The 18,471-nt window shown below is 39.2% G+C and overlaps 1 protein-coding gene across 3 annotated transcripts in view; it reads right to left on the bottom strand.

The window, feature by feature from the left end:
* Positions 1–18,471, bottom strand: part of SPAG17 (sperm associated antigen 17) — a 262,433-nt gene that overhangs the window by 72,441 nt on the left and 171,521 nt on the right. For all 3 annotated transcript variants that reach the window (XM_027866714.1, XM_027866712.1, XM_027866713.1), the window contains 5 exons: positions 17,951–18,064; positions 15,440–15,627; positions 11,847–11,964; positions 9,747–9,925; positions 6,733–6,892 (listed from right to left, as the gene is read on the bottom strand). In XM_027866714.1, coding sequence (XP_027722515.1) covers positions 6,733–6,892; positions 9,747–9,925; positions 11,847–11,964; positions 15,440–15,627; positions 17,951–18,064 — 759 coding nt within the window. The remainder of the gene's footprint in view (positions 1–6,732; positions 6,893–9,746; positions 9,926–11,846; positions 11,965–15,439; positions 15,628–17,950; positions 18,065–18,471) is intronic.

Below are 18,471 nucleotides of genomic sequence, written 5' to 3'. Positions count from 1 at the left end.
TCTGAATTCCTTATGTTCATCATTTCTTATACCATAGTGTATTTAGGCATTTCTCAATCAATGGGCAGGCACTTTTTTTTTTCTCGTATATACTTCTGAAACAAATTCTCTATGGATAGGTGAGGCTACATCTGTCCAGCCTTACATTCTTCCAGAATTTGGAACTGGAAGAGACCTCAGCAGCCATCTTGTCCAAGACATACGTGGAAGGAATCAGAACTATAACATACTCAGCAAGCAATTATCCAGCATCTTCATAAGAACCTCCAAGGAAGGACAACTCACCACTTCTTTAGACATTCCATTCCATTTTGGGATTGTTATAATTGTTAGGAAGTTTTTTCCTGACATAAAACCTAAATTTGTCTCTTTGCTATGATTTATGCTGTCTTTTAACAGCATTGAAGAGCACCACATTAAGCTCTCTGCCCTGTGTTGACACCCTCAAAATATTCCTACATGAATAAAAACTGAAGTAGACATTTATCAAACCTGTTTGGCAGTTTTAGGAAACTCAAAAATTCTAAGAGAATGCCTTGATGACCAAGTTGGTCATGTGAATGTAAAACTTGTCAATTCTTGCTCCATGTTATCTCTCCAAGACATACCTGCTTATCTATTTTACTAGTCACAATTGCCAGTCTTTCCCCCTTCAATCCATCTGAGTATAGAAAATATTTGTCATATTAATGCATTAATTATCACATATTATAATGTGTTAACAATTATAATATGATTTTTCTGCTCTAAAACTTGCAGATGTTTCTTATATTAGATCCAATTTCCTTATCCTACTTAAAAAATAGCAATCTGGTGTAACATCTTTAATACCTGTTCTGTTTAGTTCAATTCTTTTAAAATTCTTCTGGGAAAAGTAGGGTGTATTCTTTTAAGAAGCAAGGAATAGTTTGTAACATTCACATACAGGGAAAGAATCAGTAGACACATGAAATTCCTCCTTATTCTGATACAGGAGAGAACTGAGCTGAAAACTCAGTCTGGGGTCTGGAGCTCTGTCCAGCTGGCTAAGCACTGCTTTAGGCTGAGAGTTGGCAGGAAACGAAGAGCAATCTCTCCGAGGTAGACAGAAAGATACTACAAAGTCAAAGGGGAAAGTTCTGGGGAGGCAAGTGGCACTTTTACCTTGACAAACAATCAATGTGGAGCCAAGGGCTTTAAGGTAGCCTAGTGGATTTGAATCAGATTACCGGGGTTTGAGTCCCTGGGATTTCGTCTATCAGCTGTGTGACCCTGTTTCCCCTTTATTGTTCATTATTTGCAAAATGAAGAATTTGAAGAAGATTTCTAAGGGTCTTCTGGGTTCTAGTATTCTAAGATTCTAGGGCAGCAGGGTAGGAAGCTAGGTGGCACAGTGAGTAGAGAGAGAGCTGAACTTGGAGTCAGGAAGACCTGAGTTCCAATCTGACCTCAGCTACTTCCTGACTGTGTGACACTGGGCAAGTCCCTTAACCTCTGTCTGCCTCAGTTTCTTCATCTGGAAAATGGGGATAATAATAGCACCTAGATGCCAGGGTTATTGGGAAGATCCAATGAGACAACATTAGTAAATTGCTTTAGCACAGTTCCTAGCACATAGTAGGTGCTTAATAAATGCTTGTTTCTTCTCTCTCTCCCTATTGGGGCTACCTTGAGGATGAGAGAGAAAGCTAAGAAGATATGTGTAAAAGGAAATGTTTAGAAAGTTGAAGCCTGAAACAGTTAAACAGTAGTAGCCAAGCAATGATACATACTTAATTTGTACTTAGGTATTTTTCATATAACCATTGCTCTAATCAATATGTTACATTACCTATATCTTACAAGTTTATACTCAATTACCCTAATTAAAATATTTTTGCACAACACAGCACAGGTTATAGGATTATAGATTCATAATTAGAAGGGACCTTAATGGCAATCTAATCCAGGATCTTCACTTTGTAGATAAGGAAACTGTCTTAAGGTCAAGAAGGTAGGAGTGTTGGTTCTTATAAGGACTTATATTTGCACATATTTATAAAGCACTTTAAAGAACTGGTATAATATATAAAACCTCCACATGCACATAAGAGAAGCACAGAGCACTATGAGAATTCTGAGAAAGGAAAGATCATTTCCTACTGAGGCTTCAGGGAGCTGGGATTTGAGCTAGGTCATGAAGGATAGGCAGCTTTGTTTTTATTTAAATTTTGTAGGCAGTTGTCACACTCTACAGAAGATGATTAATGGACATGCAAAGTCAATTTAAGTTAAATAAGACCAAGAGCCTAGTAATGGACTGTGGGTCAGTTGAGTAAGCAGACGATGGCCACTTGGTTTTATACTCAAGAAGTGAGGGTTGCTTTAATCAAGGTAATGAGGCTAATGGGCTTCATGTGTTTGTGAAACAGAGCAGCAGAGAGTGGAATGATTTGGAAATAATTTGAATGGGGTGTTTACATTTAGAATTTCCCCTCCTTTTGGGTTTTATGTATGGACCTAGAAGCCCCTAGAGAAAGAAGGACTAGGCAGCTGCCACAGATCTAACTCAATGCTTACTTTTCCCCCACAGAATTGGAGGCCTATTGGACACCAGATGTCCTTGAACCCACAGAAGATAAACAAAATCAAGAAGGGGAGGAATAAATATTAATATTCTGTAGTAATACCCTTTTCCTCTCCCTCTCTTCAGCTACTGGCAAACAGCCAATTGCTTCTTTAATTCAAGCTTGTGTTGGCTCTGGCATAGATAAAACATATTTCCACAGCAAAAGAAAAATATTTTCCCCCCACAAAATATATGTGCAAGTCTAATTATGTGAGTTGAGAACTATATAAGTAAATATGGCATGTAAAGTATGTAAAATAAAGTATATTTCTTTAAAAAATAGCTGAAATTCAAATATACTTATTCTTGACTTCTGTCAACATAAGTAGATTGAAACATCTGTGCATGCTAAATATACCATAAAAAGCCTTTGCCTCAGTCACCTAACAACTATTATTTAAAAGATGATGTTCATTTAGATTAAAATTCCCCACTTTCATGTATGCTTCTTGTTTTATAAAATCATAGAATCTGAGAGTGAGGAGAAACCTCAGGGACCATCTAATGTAACTCGTACAACAAACAAATTTCCCCAATAACAAGTGAGTGTCCAGTGTCTGCGTGAAGACCTTTAAAGACAGGTAACCCACAACTTCTCAAGGCAATCCACTCTACTTTCAGACAGCTCTAAGGGTTACAGAGTTTTCCTGATATCAAACTTAAGATTTTTGTAACTTCCACCCTCTGCTTCTTGCTTCTGCTTCTAATTCCTGGGGTTAAAAAGAACAAATAGAATCCCTTTTCTCTATGATAGACCTTCAAATACTTTGGGATAATTATCATGTCCCTCCCAAACATTTCCTCTTACTTCAACTGATACTCTTTGGTTATGGTCTCAAGGCACTTCATCATGCTATTTGCTCCCAAGCAGACAATATACAGCTTGTCAATGTCCTTCTTAAACCTTAGGGCCCAAAATTGACTGCAATATTCTAGATCGGGGTGGGGAACTTGCAGCCTCGAGTCCACATGTGGTCCTCTAGGTCCTCAAGTATGGCCCTTTGATGAATCCAAACTCCAAATCCCAAAAGGATTTGTTCTGTGAAGGGCCACATGTGGCCTCGAGGCCACAGGTTCCTTACCCCTGTTCTAGATGAATTCTGATGAGCAGAGTACAGTTAGACTATCACCACCTTATTCAGTTAGTCAAAGCACATGAACAAAGTTTGCAAAGAATTGCAAACTACTAACAACTATATGAAACAACACTTCAGTTCACTAATTATAAGAGAAATGCAAATAAAAAAACACTGAGGTCTCATTGTACACAGAGAAAATTGGAAAAGATGATAAAAGATGAGAGGCAATGATGGTGGGGTTGTGTAAAGACAGGCATAGTAATGTATGCAGTGTTGGTGTAGCTATGAATTGGTGTAGTCATTGTGGAAAGCAATCCTGCTATGCTATAAGAAATGCTGAACATGATGAATATAGAGAAATGTGAAAAGATTTATATGAACTGATGCAAAGTGAAGTAATCAGAACCAGGAACACAATATATATGATGCCTACAACAATGTAAGTGGAAACTGAATGTTATGAAATTTTGAAGAACAAAACTTGCCCCCCAAAAAGAGGTGAGAAGATATCTTCCCCTGGTCCTTTGAAAAGCTGAGGGTCCATAGGTGTGGAACACTACATATAACATTAGTCTTTTTCAATGTGTTGATTTGCTTTGCTGAATTTTTTTTCTCTTCTTCTACTTTTTAAATTCTTTGTTATAAACTATGGCTCTCTGGGAAGGGTTAGGGCAGGTGTGGGGAACCTGCAGCCTCAAGACCACGCGCTTACTTTCTTTGTGGAGTGACTCTTTTTGTGCTTGACTAAAGTACAAAAAAAGATATCAGACCTTCACTAGGAGAGTACAATCTCTTTAACTCTATGGGTTATCAGTACAGATAATGCCCATGGGTGTCATTGGAAGGCCTAAGGTTTAGACAGGGGAGAAATAAAGAGGAGAAATGAAGAGGAAAAGAAAAGGAAAGAGGAGAAAATGGATAAAGGAGAGAGTGATAAAAGAGATAGGAGAAAATAGATAAGAGAAGGAGACACAGAAGAAAAAAAGAGAGAGGAAAACAGTGAAAATTATACAACTTAGCATTTAGTAACACACAGTAGAATGTGAATGCCCTTTGACTGAGTCCAAGTTTTACAGAACAAATCCTTTTATTAAGGGGATTTGTTCTGTGAAGTTTGGATTCCATCAAAGGGCCACACGTGGCCTCAAGACTGCCGGTTCTCTACTCCTGGGTTAGGGGAAACGTAAATGACATTAAGTCAAATGATATCAATAAAATCTGTTTAAAAAGAAAATCAATGCTGCTTTCTTTTTAAGGACCTTTATTGCTTCCTGTGGTCCTGGAAATATGTGGCTCTGACAGCCATTGAAAGAAACTGCATCTTTACCTAAGCTGCTGCTTTGTGTTAGTCTGGGAGGGAAAGTCACATCTGATTCACATCTGTTCTTCAATGTTTGGGGGGCAGGGATAAACATCTTATTTCTGGGGTGCCAATCAACTGATCAAAACACTCATTAAACACCCACTGCGTGTCAAGCATTGTGCTAGGTACTTGGAATATAAAAATATAAACAATCCTCACTTTTTGGGCATTTATATTCTACTGTGTGTTACTAAGTGCGAAGTTGTCTAATTTTCACTGTTTTCCCCTCTTTTTCTTTTCCTTTATCTCTCCTTCCCTTATCTATTCTCTCCTATCTCTTTTATCACTCTCTCCTTTATCCATTTTCTCCTCTTTCCTTTTCTTTTCCTCTTCATTTCTCCTCTTTATTTCTCCCCTGTCTAAACCTTAGGCCTTCCAATGACACCCATGGGCATTATCTGTACTGATAGCCCATAGAGTTAAAGAGATTGTACCCTCCTAGTGAAGGTCTGATATCTTTTTTATTTTAGCCAAGCCCAAAGAGAGTCACTCCCCAAAGAAAGTAATCACAGCACAAAATATAACACAAAAACAGCGCCCCCAACTCATGCTAAAAAGCTTAACTTCTCCTCTCAGAGATGGCTTCTAACACAAATAGAACGTTTTAAGCCATGTCTGGTCTACAATGGAGAGTGGGTAGAGCTGAATAGGGCATGGTATGGACAGTTACCCAGTTCCTTTTATGTCTGGTATTAAGTGTAGCTTTTTTTTTTTACCTGGAACATCATGAATCCTCAGAACATTAGTTCACTTAACAAACATTAATTGAGTCTCTACCATCTGCTAAGTCCTGTAGGGGATATGAAGATCCTATAAGACATGACTTGTTCTGCAGGAACTTGTAGATTAGTTGGGATATAAGGCATCTATACAATTCACTGCATTTTGGTATAGAGGTACTTCTTCCCTCTTTCAATGTTCCTAGACTATTTTCTTTGGATCCCTCTTTTGTACACATCACACTCTACCTTGAATGATTCTTTTTTTGTGTACATGTTATATCCCTCCAATAGAAGATAATAGTGTGTCTTTAAAAAAAAATCTTTGTTTCCCATTTGCTAACATAGTTGAAGGCACATGGTAGACATATGCTAGAGCTTTACTGAATAAAGTTTGAAATGTAGCTATAGAAATGCCATAGGAGGGAATGTCCTTCTTAAACTATAATGTGTTATCGGACACACCCACATTCAAATGTAGGTATAAAAAGGTCATCCAAAGCCAGAGAGAAATGGTTTTCAAGATGATCAAGTTTTGAATGATCTTCGACTTGACTCATTTCTATTAATGTGGAAAATTCACTTCTATTAATGTGGAAAATCGAGTCAACTGTCTTAAAAACACAGTTAGCCAGGAGGTAGCAAAATACAGTAGAAAGAGTATTACTTCTAGATTTAGAGGGTCTGGGTTCAAATCCTGCATCTGACACTATCTGTGTGACCTGAAGTAAGTCGATTAACTTCCCTGGACTTCTGTTCTCTCATCTAGGGTTGGACTAGAGAATGCTAAGGTCCAGCTCTAGTCCTGTGATCCCATGGCTTGAGTGAAAGCAGAAAAAATAGCAGATTTGTCAAAGGTCAGATAAAAATATACGCTCAAGCTCTTCCAGCCTGCAACGGTGCATATAGAAGGAGTTGGTTCTTAGATCATTTAAAATCATTACTTGAAACCACTCTGAATTGGGCAAATGCAACCAATATCACCTTTCTTCATGCTGATGGCATCAGATGGGGCATTATCTGATTTCAGTAGACAAAACGAGCTTCTCAACTCTGTTGAACCTGGGGTTGTAGGAGTGTCTGAGTGGGCACACACAGGACCAGAATCTGGACTGTAACTCACTGCACCATCTGCAAAGAGTACCTAAGGACAACATTGATATTTCAGGTTAATCTTCACAAAGTTAGTGGTCAAACAATAAAGAACAGATTGTCACACTAACACTGATTTGAGAGCCAATATGGAAAAGAAAAATCTCCAGTCCAGAAGAAAGAAAACTAACTCCTGGACATATGGCTCTTGGGCCAGATGTAGTCTCTGTGAGATTTCTGGCAAGTTTTTTTGAAGTCTAATTAATTAATATACACAATCTAACAGGCTAGCAGGTTCTAATCACTTGACAGTCAGAGTCAGCAGGCAACTGAATGGCCTTGTTTGAATGAATAATTGTAACAAAATCTTTTGAACTCTCATAGGAAAGGATTTCTGATAACATCAGGACTGTAACAACTTAGATAACTCCTTCTGTAATTGATCAGGCACTATTTTCCTACTTTTATGATAGGAATTAGACATGTGGTCTCAGGAATATACAGAATTTCCGGGTAAAGAAACTTCCTCTACCGATGGAAATCACCAGTTTTTCTGCCACTCAAGGTTTAGAGAGTTGCTTAAAACACCAAGAGTTTAACTGTCTTGCCCAGGGTCACAGAGCCAATCTATGGCAGAGGCAGGGCTTGAACCCCAAATTTCCTGGCTCCAAGGCCAACTCTCTACCCACTGTACCATGCTGTCTTTCGTGATATATGATACAGTATTTTAATCCATTTAATGAATCACTATGGTTACGGAAGATGGATCGTCTATAGAAGATCAATGCAAGGACATAAATAAGATCAAGGATACAGAACTGGAAGAGACATTGAATAGCTTAGCATCCCCATTTTCTAGATGAGGAAACAGATGAGAAACATCAATAGAATGAATCTTCCAAACAGAGGAAACAGCATAAGAAAAATTCCAGAAGCGATAAAGGTTGGGGCATCTTTGAGGAATAGTGATTAGTCCTGTTTAACTAAAGAGTCTTGTAAATGAAGGGAAATATTGGAATATAAAAATGAGAAAACTAGATTATAGCTGAATCATGGAGGACCTTGAATGCTGCATGGAGGGTCTTTGGTTATTTATTTGGGGAAATCATTCAAATCTGAAATAACCTTTGAGTGCTACCATTTAGAAAGGACATTGATTAACTGGAAAACACACACACACACACACACACACACACACACACACACGGATCACAAGATAAGCACTTTTATGCTTAGAGGCCATCTAATCCAATCCTCTCTTTTTACAGAAGAGGAACTGAGGCCCAGAGAGGATATACAACTTGTTCAAAATCACACTCATAGTAAGAAAACTGGGTTTCTAACTCAGGTCCCTCTGACTTTAAATCAAGGCTTTTTCCATTGTACCATGCAACTAGTATACTGATGCACCTCGAGTCTATGGCATATATGGATCAATCAAAGTAAATATGACTACTTCTCTAATCTGTAGAAGAGAAGACTTAGGGAGGATGTGATTACTGCCCTACATAACGGGCTGGCACATGGTAGAAGGATTAAACAGTTTCTACTTGGTCTCACAGGCCAGAACCAGGAGCAATGAGTAGAAATTGCCAAGATATAAATTCACCACGATAGAAGGGAAAATGTCCTAACAATTAAGTCAATAAGTGAAGTCAACAAACACTAATTAAATGCCGGGTATGTGCCAGGCACTGTTATAGGTGCAATTTTAAAATTAGATAAAAATTTAGAATAGTATATTTCAAAAGCCAATACATTTACTATCACTGGAGGTCTTCTAACCTAGATGAACCCTCTTTAGGTAGGTTTGATTAAATTGAATTAAATGGTTTCTGAGGTTGCTTCCAATTCTAACATTTTCTGAGTCTTTGAATTTTTACAAGGGATAAAGGAGAACTGAGCATGTCTGAGCAGATATGAAGTTACCAGTGGAAAGAGCAAGACTGAAGATAGAAGAGTTAGAGGTGGTGGATGAAAGGCAGAAATCAAGGGAGAAAGATCCCAGAAGAAGATGGGAAGGTAGGAAAGGGATGAATTAGTAAGATCTGAGTAACAGGGAAAGTCATTCCCTGTGCTTTTATATGTCAAATGCCTTTATTAATTCATTCAATATTATGTTTACTTGCATCAGGGTCAGCTACTGTACTGGAGGTAAATTATTTAACTTGAAAAAGCTACAGGCAAAAGAAAAGAAAAGCTACAAGCCAAGACTAAAATAGAGGAAGAGTTGGTGCATGACTTTTTTTTTTTTTTTTTTTTTTGCAAATGATAGTGCACTCAATGCAACCTCTAAAACTGAGATGCAACAAAGTATGGATCGATTCTCTGCTGCTTGTGCTAATTTTGGCCTAACAATTAACTTTTTTAGTTAGAAAGTTACCTGCCTAGTATATGAGATGTTAGACTTAGATCTTTGCTACCTACATACTGAGAGAGAATAACTTGGTGAAATGGGAAATGCTGGATGTGAAGTCATATGACTTAGTTTCAAATCTCCATTCTACTACTTACTACCTATGTGAATCTGGGGGCAAGTATCCTGTCTGGGTCTCATTTTCTTCATCTGCAAAATGACAGTTGGACTTTCCCTGAGATCTCTTCTAGATCTAAATTTCTTATCTTATGCCAACAAGCCAGTCTCACCATTTCTTTTTGAATTTCTATAGATCAGTTTTTAATCTCCCCAATGATACCGTATCAATTTGATATTCAATTCTCTTTTCAAATATTATGACTGTCATCCATCTCTCCCTCTTCCTCATCCATCTCTTGTGGCAATTCAGCTTATAGTAAGAACAATCTATGCATGAACGATTGATTGATTTCCATGGGCTTCAAACTCCCGTGAAGGGGACAAGTTCTAGTGTCTCAAATGCATTCAAATCTCCAGCAAATTTCTTCACCTGCGTGGACCCATCCAACATGTACTTGACAACAGTCCCTTGACTGGTAATAACTCGGGACTGCTCCTGTTCTATTGGCGGCGTCACAGTTTTATGCATCTGAGAGTACTTCGCCCTTTGAGGATAACTCTGCCGAACCATGATGTCCCAGGTATGTTCATCATCCCCGATGTGTGGACCTAAAGATGAAGATTATTTGTGAACTGGATGTTGCAGAGGGGGATCCTGGAGCTGGGGTTTAATTTTCTTGCTTTAATGAAAACCATTATAATTTCTGGGACTATTGAACAAGGTGGTATCTACGTCATGGCCAATGGCCCATAGTTACAAATGACACTTTGTTGATATGATTATGACAAATTTTGTGAAGGGAACTGGAATAGCTGAAGGATCATAGACTCACAGATACGAGCTAGAAGGTATCTTAGAGGTCATTTAGTCCAATTCCTTCATTTTGCAGATGAGGAAACTGAGGCCCAGTGAAGTTAAGTGACTTACCCAAGGGCAGTGCCCCATACTAGAAGATTAATCCTCCATTTTTGCCTGTCCTCAAAACTTTCGTTCTCTCTGTGCCCAGTTCCCAGCCAGATGTAAAGGAGAAAAGCACCTGACCAAGCAATTTAAATAAAGGTATCTAATCTGAGGATGCTGAAAATTCTATTGGTATTGTCTATAGTACCTGGCATCTCATGCTGAAATTGATACAGAGAGGTGGCCCTTAACAGACTACATGGGACATCTAAGATGCCACGTTGATTAGTTGAACTTAGACTGTACTTAAGAGAGAGGATTTGTGTTATTTTGGGTATGAAGGCTATTTATAAAGGAGAAAAAGTACTGGGTTGGCAGTCAGAACTTCAGAGATCTAATTCTGGACCTGCAATTAACTAGCTAGATGATCCCAGGGGAGGTATGTGGCACAGTGGATAGAGCACTAGGCCTGGGGTCAGGAAAACCTGAGTTCAGATTTGGCCTTAAATACTTATTAGCTGTGTGAGTTTGGGCAAGTCACTTAAATGCTATTTGCCTCAGTTTCCTGAACTGTAAAATGAGGATAACAATAACATCTACCTCTCAGGCTTGTTGTGAAGAACAGAGGAGATAATATTTGTAAAGCAGTTAGCACAGTGCCTGGCACACAGTAGGTGCCATATAAATGCCATTATTGTTGGTGTTATTTTTGTTATTGTTATCAACTCTTGACCCTAGGTACCCAAGCTGTAAAATGAAGCATTTGGACTATTCTGATGTCCAAAGTCCCTTCCAGCTCCAACATTCTTTGATTCTGATAATATCCAGAGAGGCAGCTAGTGTCATCAGAACAGTGTTATAAGTGAGCATTTGGTCAAACGGCGTGACAGTAACACTTAGTGACTTTACGGTGAGGTCAGTTATAATGTATTCGTGGTGTTATTGAGAAACAACAATCTGTGGGATATACTTGCATACAGAATATCTAGGAATAATGATAATAATGCTTTCTCCCCTCTTGTCTCCCTCCTTCCTATCCTCTCTTCTTCTTTCCTTCCACCTTTCTTTTCCCTGTTCTTTCCCTCCTCTGATCTGATCTTTCGGTCTGCCTCTACCAAGCACCTACTGTGCCCAGTACTGTGTTGCTGAAGGCAGCTGTTACAAGGCCTTTTTTATTTAATAGAATTCATTGCAACAACATCAGCAAAGCACTGTTTCTGTGGAGCATCTCTCAGGACGTGGAAATAACCTTGATTATTTTACCTTATTTTTGTGGGGGAAGGGGATAATCGGGGCCTGTAATTTTGCCAATGAAGTGAACTTCTGGTGTGGAAACCCCCTTCACTGAGCCATATCTTGCACATATGTAATTTATAGTCTTAAGAGAATAGCCTGGACATTGAGAAGTGAAGTGATTTGCCTGGGCTTACACAAGTAGGACCTGAACCCAAATCTTCCTGACCCTAAGGATAGCCCTTTGTCCATTATGCCAGGTTACCTCTTAGTGACCTTGAAAATGTAAGCAATTGTTTTTCTATATCGAATGTCTCTGATCAGGGAAATACATTATTCTTAGTTATGATTTAACTATCCATAATTCTTAAAATGCATCTGACCCAAAATACTAACCTGGAGAAAGGTGGCCAAGGAAGGTCACTGCCAGCCCATTAGGACAGGAAATATTTAGTCTTTGGAAGGTGGGAATAAAGGGGGGCTGTGGTGGGGGGGCTTCTGCCTCTACTTCTTCCTGTGGAATAGAAAACAGTTAGCTTTAAAGCATCTGCTTACTGCTCTAAACCAATGAGCATAGATTAAATTCAATGAAATCCAACAAGCATTTGCTGAGTGGCTACTATTGCTTTCTTCCCTCTTGTCTCCCTCCCTCCCATCCTCTCTCCTTTCTTTCCATCTTTCTTTTCCCTGTCCCCTCCGTCCTCTGATCTACTCTTTCATTCTGCCTCTACCAAGCACCTACTGTGTCCGGTACTGTGTTGTCGAGGGCAACTGGTACAAGGACTTTTTCTGAGCACTAATGCTCAGAACTGCAAGAAGCAAGGTGGACGTATACAATGATGGATACATGAAGCATAAGATCAGAATCTTACTGTTAAAGAAAGTCTAGTTTGGGAGGCCAGACCTACACAAATAAAACACTTAATAATGACAAAACAGTATGCACTGTGACCAAGATGCGTTTATTCAAAAGCACACATAAGATGTGCTACGGAATAATTTTGAGCTTGCAAACACACCATAAAACATTAGAGTTGGGAGGAACCTTCAGAAGTTATTGGTCAAACCCCTTCATTTTACGGATAAAGAAACTGAGATCTACAGAGAGAGTGACTTAAAAAGGACCACTTGGCGAGTAGAGGCGGAGCTGATCTCTTTCTATTCCACCAAGAGAGGGCTGAAATTGTGTGGGGGAAAAGTTTCATGAAGCAGCTGCCATTTGGCCTGGATCTAAAAGGCTGTATCAATTTGGATTTGGTTATGAGATCTAGGACAAGACACTTCATGAGGCAGTGGAGTGGTGCACTGGTTCTGGAGTCAAAGCACCTTACCTCTAAAGTGTGAGATATGAGTCATTAGGACCCCTACTCTATTCCTATCAGTATTAATCAGTCTGACATTTTATATAAATCCAATAGGGATCGTTAGATAAGACAGGTTCTTATAGTAGGCCTTTATGGCAGGCCTCAAATTTTAATGTGATGCTCACTACTCGTTTACCAGTTATGAAACTCACTTGCATAACCACAAGCATGCTGACAAAGATAGCTCCATCCCGTTTTACTCAAATTCCACATCCAAATCCAGCATGGGTGGGATGCCTTCATGCTTTGGAAAGTCCTTCAACTTATTTTTGTACCTCCAGATCACCCTCTCTTGTCCAACATGAACAGGTGACCCTCAGCCTTCTCTTTGAGGAGAGACAGCTCTTACATGGTTATCTCAGAAAGACAAACCTCTATTCAGGTTACTGAAAAATTTTGCTTAGACTCTCCATCCTTGCTAGAATTGAGCTTCTCAGTCTTCCTGTTCCCTTATACAGAACTCATATAGAAAACCACCAGGTAGCTTTGTTTGGATTTAAATGATCGGTTCTCAATGAGTTGAGAGTTCCCCCTTAAAGTAGTTTTCTATTGCCTTTCTAGGCTCTCATTTTAGCCTGACTTGCTCTCTGTGAAAATGCTAGCAGATGATTGCGAAGTATGAGAAGCAAAATTTATGTTTGTTTGATAGAACATAGAGTGAATTTACACCAGAAGTCTGAGGAGAACCAAGCTATTAACCACAGAATGTCAGCGATAAAGATCCATTAGTTCAAACCTCTCATTTCACAGATGAGAACACTGAGGCATGGAAAGGTATAGTAGCTTGCTCAAGATCACATGCCTTGGTAGCAGTGGCGCCTGGGCTGGAATGTGTAGGACAATAAAGGCTGGAAGGGAGTTCAGAGGTTAACTATCGAAGTAGCCATCTGGTTGGCCTCCCTGATTCAAGTGTCTCCCCATTCAAATCCATCTCACTCAGCTCTCAAATTGATCTTTCTTTATAAAGCACAGGTCTGACCATATCACCCACCTATCCAATAAACTCCAATGGCTCCTGATGACCTCCAGGAGAAAATGTAAAATCATCTATTTAGCTTTTACAAACCTTCATAGTGAGACTCCATTAAGTGCCTAAGGATTATGTCTAGCATGTGAAGACGTCCCCCCAGCAGAATGGGAAGATGAGAACAATTTGTTCCAATGGCCATGAAGGCGGCTGAAGCAGGCTCTGTGGAACTCTTAGATAAGCTTAGTCAGATATCTAAAGTGCCAGGGTCATCCATTGCATCCCAGGCAATCATCAGTCATCTTGACTTTTGTCCTGCCACTGGACTTTGATGACTCTGGAAGAGAGAGCAAGGCTGAGGATTTTATATAACTTCAATCCAATTCGTGCACAAGCCGTCATCTGTGACGTCATTGATCCTCCTTGAAAATAGAGGTCGAACAACAACAACAAACCCAACCCTCTCATTTTACAGATTAGGAAATCAAACCAGGAAAGGTAAGGTGACTTGTCCCAGGTCATACAGCTAGCTAGAGAATGCAAGTCCTCTGACTTCAAGCGCAGTTTTCCCCACCATGTACACATTCTCTGATACATCAAGGATATGTGATTTCATCAGTGTAGAGTCCTCAGAAATGGGTATATTCTGTTTTTACATCACCTTTATTTCCCAATAGATCCCTTCCCTTCCCCTGCCCATCCAACTATTTCTGATTTGACCCAGATTCTTTCTACTAAACTTCTCTGCCCAGTCTGCTACTACAGCTAGTATATCAATATTGAAAAGATGAGTCTCCTTCATTTTTAGATTTAGAGAGGACATTGAAGGGAAGGTGGGGACAGGACCCAGAGGGAGCAAATCAGGACTCTGGATGAAAAAAAAAAGTGGAATTAGTTTTCATATCATAAAAAAACCCACTTATGCTAATTTTGCTATTGTTTATTTCCTGGCCATACATTTATTTGTTTGCTAAAAATCATGAAATAACAGATGATGTTCAGGACCTTAAGAGTTACAAAGAACTTTAAAAACATCACTTCACTTAATCTTCACAACAATCTGGAAGCTAGGTGGCTCAGTGGATAGAGCCCAGGCATTAGAGTCAAGAGGACGTGAGTTCAAATCCAGCCTCAGACACTTGACTCTTACTAGCTGTGTAACTCTGGGCAAGTCACTTAACCCTGATTGCCTCACCAAAAAACAAAACAAAAAAAACCCGATCCTCTAATTTTCTGATGAAGAAATGGAAAATTTAAGTGACTTGCCCGTGGAAGCTGAGAGTTCAGTGAGAAGTCAGCCTCAGAGCAGATGAAAGGATAATGTAGTAATCCTGAAGGCATTCGCAGCAGCGGAGAGCTCTCTACTGATCCCATTCCTTGAGGCCACTAGGTGGCGCCATAGTGCACAGAGTGCTGGACTTGGAGCCAGGAAGACCTGAGCTCTAATCACCAACACTTAACTATCAGTGCGACCCTGAGCAAGTCACTTAACCTTTATCTGACTCAGTTTCTTCAACTATAAAATGAGGATAATAACAGAACCTACCTCCACGGGTACTGTGAAGATAAAATGAGATAATGTTTGTGAAGCGCTTAGCGCGTTGCGCGGCACATAGCATGTGCTTAATAAATGATTAGTCCCTTGCCCCTTCTTTTACCTGTTTCTCTTCTTCCTTTGGAACGGGAGGTGATGGCTCCTCTTCTTTGGGAGGCTCTTTGTGTTTTTCTTTACCCTTAGGGGTTTTGCCTTTTCCTTTCGGAGGTGGGGTAGGTGGAGCAGGAATCACGGTTTGAGTATGTGCTGAAGGGATATTCAACATTTCTTCTAATTCACTATCCTTTTCATCTGTGAAAGGAAAAAAAAAAGGGAAATACCTCAAATGAATTCTTTGAACACCATGAAATAATAGTTGTTAGTTAATTAGAATAGAAATTAAAAGAACTACAACATTCATAACCTTGAAGCCATGTGATTATCTAGCTGTTTTCTGGGGGGATGGGTAGTTTTTTAAATTAAAAATAATAAAGCTATTCAGAAAAGAGGAGAGAGAGAAAGAGAGAGAGAAGAGAAGAGAAAGAGAGAGGGAGGGAGAGGGGAAGAGAGAGAGAGAGAGAGAGACAGAGAGAGTCAGAGACAGAGAGAGATACAGAGAGAACAGAAAGAGAGGGAGAGAGAGACAGACAGAAAGACAGAAAGAGGAGGGAGAGGGGGAGGGAGAGAGAGGGGAAGAGAGAAAGAGAGAGACAGAGAAAAGAGAGAGAGACAGAGACAGAGAGTCAGAGACAGAGACAGAGAGAGAGACAAGAAGAGAAGAGAAGAGGAGGGAAGGAAAGGGAAGGGAAGAGAAGAGAAGAGAAGAGGAGAGAAGAGGAGAGAAGAAAAGAGGAGAAGAAGGAGAGGAGAATTTAGTGGAGTATAGTTCAAAGAATTCAGTGAAAGGAGAACAAGGATCCCATGACCAGAAATTCATTTTTTAAATAATATTTTATTTTTCCCAATTACATGTAAAAATAATTTTTAAACATTTCTTATTTAAAAAATTTTTTTTGAGTTTCAAATTCTCTCCCTTCCTTCCCCTTCCTCCACTCACTGAGACAGTAAACAGTTTGATACAGGTTATACACATTCAATCACGCAAAACACATTTACATATTAGCATGACCAGAAATTCTAAAAAGGAAGTCAGCTCAAAAAGGATAGGAGGGCTTCAAAAATGAAATCCTTGTGACAACATCACCATCGATTCTGTTGAAGAGAAAGGGCTAACTGTTTGAAGAGAATGAGGCAGATCACGAAACTTATAAATGAAATCAGAAGCAGCTAGAGGGATGCTGAATGTTAGACCTAGGGTCCAAATGACCTGTGCTCAAATCTAGCTTCTGGCATTTACTAACAGGACCCTGGGCAAGTCATTTAACTGCTGCCTGCCTCAGTTTCTTCATCTGTAAAATGGGGACAATAATAGCACCTGTTTCCTAGGGTTATGAGGATCAAATGAGATAATATTTATAAAGTGTTTTGTAAACCTCACTATATGAAAGCACATTATTATTATTATTAATTTCAAAAGGTGATATATAAGTTCAAGTATCTGAGGACAAATTCAAAACGTTGGCAAATGAGCCATTTAGAAAATCACCTAGTGATGATATCAGCAGCAGTAGAGCAACTGATAAAGTTTCCATTTGAGATAGATGTAATCTATGTTCAGATCTGGATAGTGCAGGGTTTCTTCTAAAATATGTGGGTGGTAGTGAATGTCAAAGGAGAATTGTCAAAGGCCCTAAATGGATTCTTCTGGCCACATTTTAGCCATTTATCTAAAATATAAAACACTAAAGCAAAAAAAAAAAATGACCTCAAACACTTCCCTTTTATTAGACTACGGTGTGAAAGTATTTCAGAGACTTTACACTAACTGTAATATCTGGATGCTATTTGGCACAAGATAATAAATACAGTCATAATGAATCATGGGAATGGCATCTTCAAATAACAGGTATTGAATCCGGCTCATTGTAATGTAAACAGAGAAGTATCAATTAGAGTCTCTGGGATGAAAAACACAGGGATTAGCTTCTGAGCATAGTAAGGCCTTGTTTTTTGTGGGTGAAGTCTTTAGTGACTTCTAAAATGTGTAGGGATGAAACTGATTTTCTAATTGGCCCTCGGTAAAATGACATCCTATTTTTGTGGTTTGGAAGGCAATAGCTTCAAGTTGGGGAATGTGTTTATTAAAAACAGGACAGAGAAATCATTCAATATTTCTACACAATAGCTCCTTTAAAACCAACATCCTGAAACACAATGGATATGTCCATAATTATTGGCAGAATTTTCAAAAATATTATTCCTTGGAAAACCAAGATGATTTCTCAGCAAATCCTGCTTTCCTTGGCCCCAGCCAACAAAGTGTTTTCCTGGGCTGGTTAACAAAGATCACTGGGATTTTTTTTTTCAGTATATGTCTGCTTTCACAGGAAATCAATAGTGCTCTGGAAACTCAAAAAGTCACCCTCAAAGCATTTAAAGATAGACTGTTAAATTCTCCTAAAACATTCTGACCACACAGAGGTAATTACCAAGGCATGGCAAATCAGAATGGGGTCTGATTTAAGAATAAAGGAATAGGTGGGGAAGGATATATCCTCTGTTATGTTCCCCTCACCTGGTGGTGTCCCACTAGGTCCATGGTAACTTATAGAGAGATTGATTCCATTTTCCAATGTGGCAGAGAAAGACCCAAACTTGCTGACCGTTCTCTTCTTATGGAGATCCCATTCTATAAGGAGACAAAGTCAAGAGAAGTTTATATTTGATCAATGACAGCATAAGCAAGACTTAGAACAAAGAGACTTTGCAAGACGTCGTTATCGTGGAGTTCTCCAAATAGTCATTTGTTGTCTGGTGTGAGCAGAATACCATTCAGAGTGTTACTGGGTCACAAGGATTCAAGGCAAGAGGAGGAGATGAGATAAGCTAGATAAGCTGCAATTCTTGAGCATATTACTCAGGCTAAATTTTAATTCAAAAATTAAATTCTCACGCAGGGAAATTCTCTCTTCTTTGTTCTCAATTGATCTATGTATAGCCACTTGGTGTCACTATGGAGAGCAAGATAGGGTGGCTAGCTGAGAATATTTCTCTCTCTCTCTCTCTCTCTCTCTCTCTCTCTCTCTCTCTCTCTCT

Source organism: Vombatus ursinus, unplaced genomic scaffold, assembly GCF_900497805.2.
Source record: "Vombatus ursinus unplaced genomic scaffold, bare-nosed wombat genome assembly UNPS02014782.1, whole genome shotgun sequence".
NCBI classification, from domain to species: domain Eukaryota; kingdom Metazoa; phylum Chordata; class Mammalia; order Diprotodontia; family Vombatidae; genus Vombatus; species Vombatus ursinus.
The sequence above is the reverse complement of the archived record's forward strand: the minus strand, read 5'-3'. Positions and strand labels throughout refer to the sequence as shown.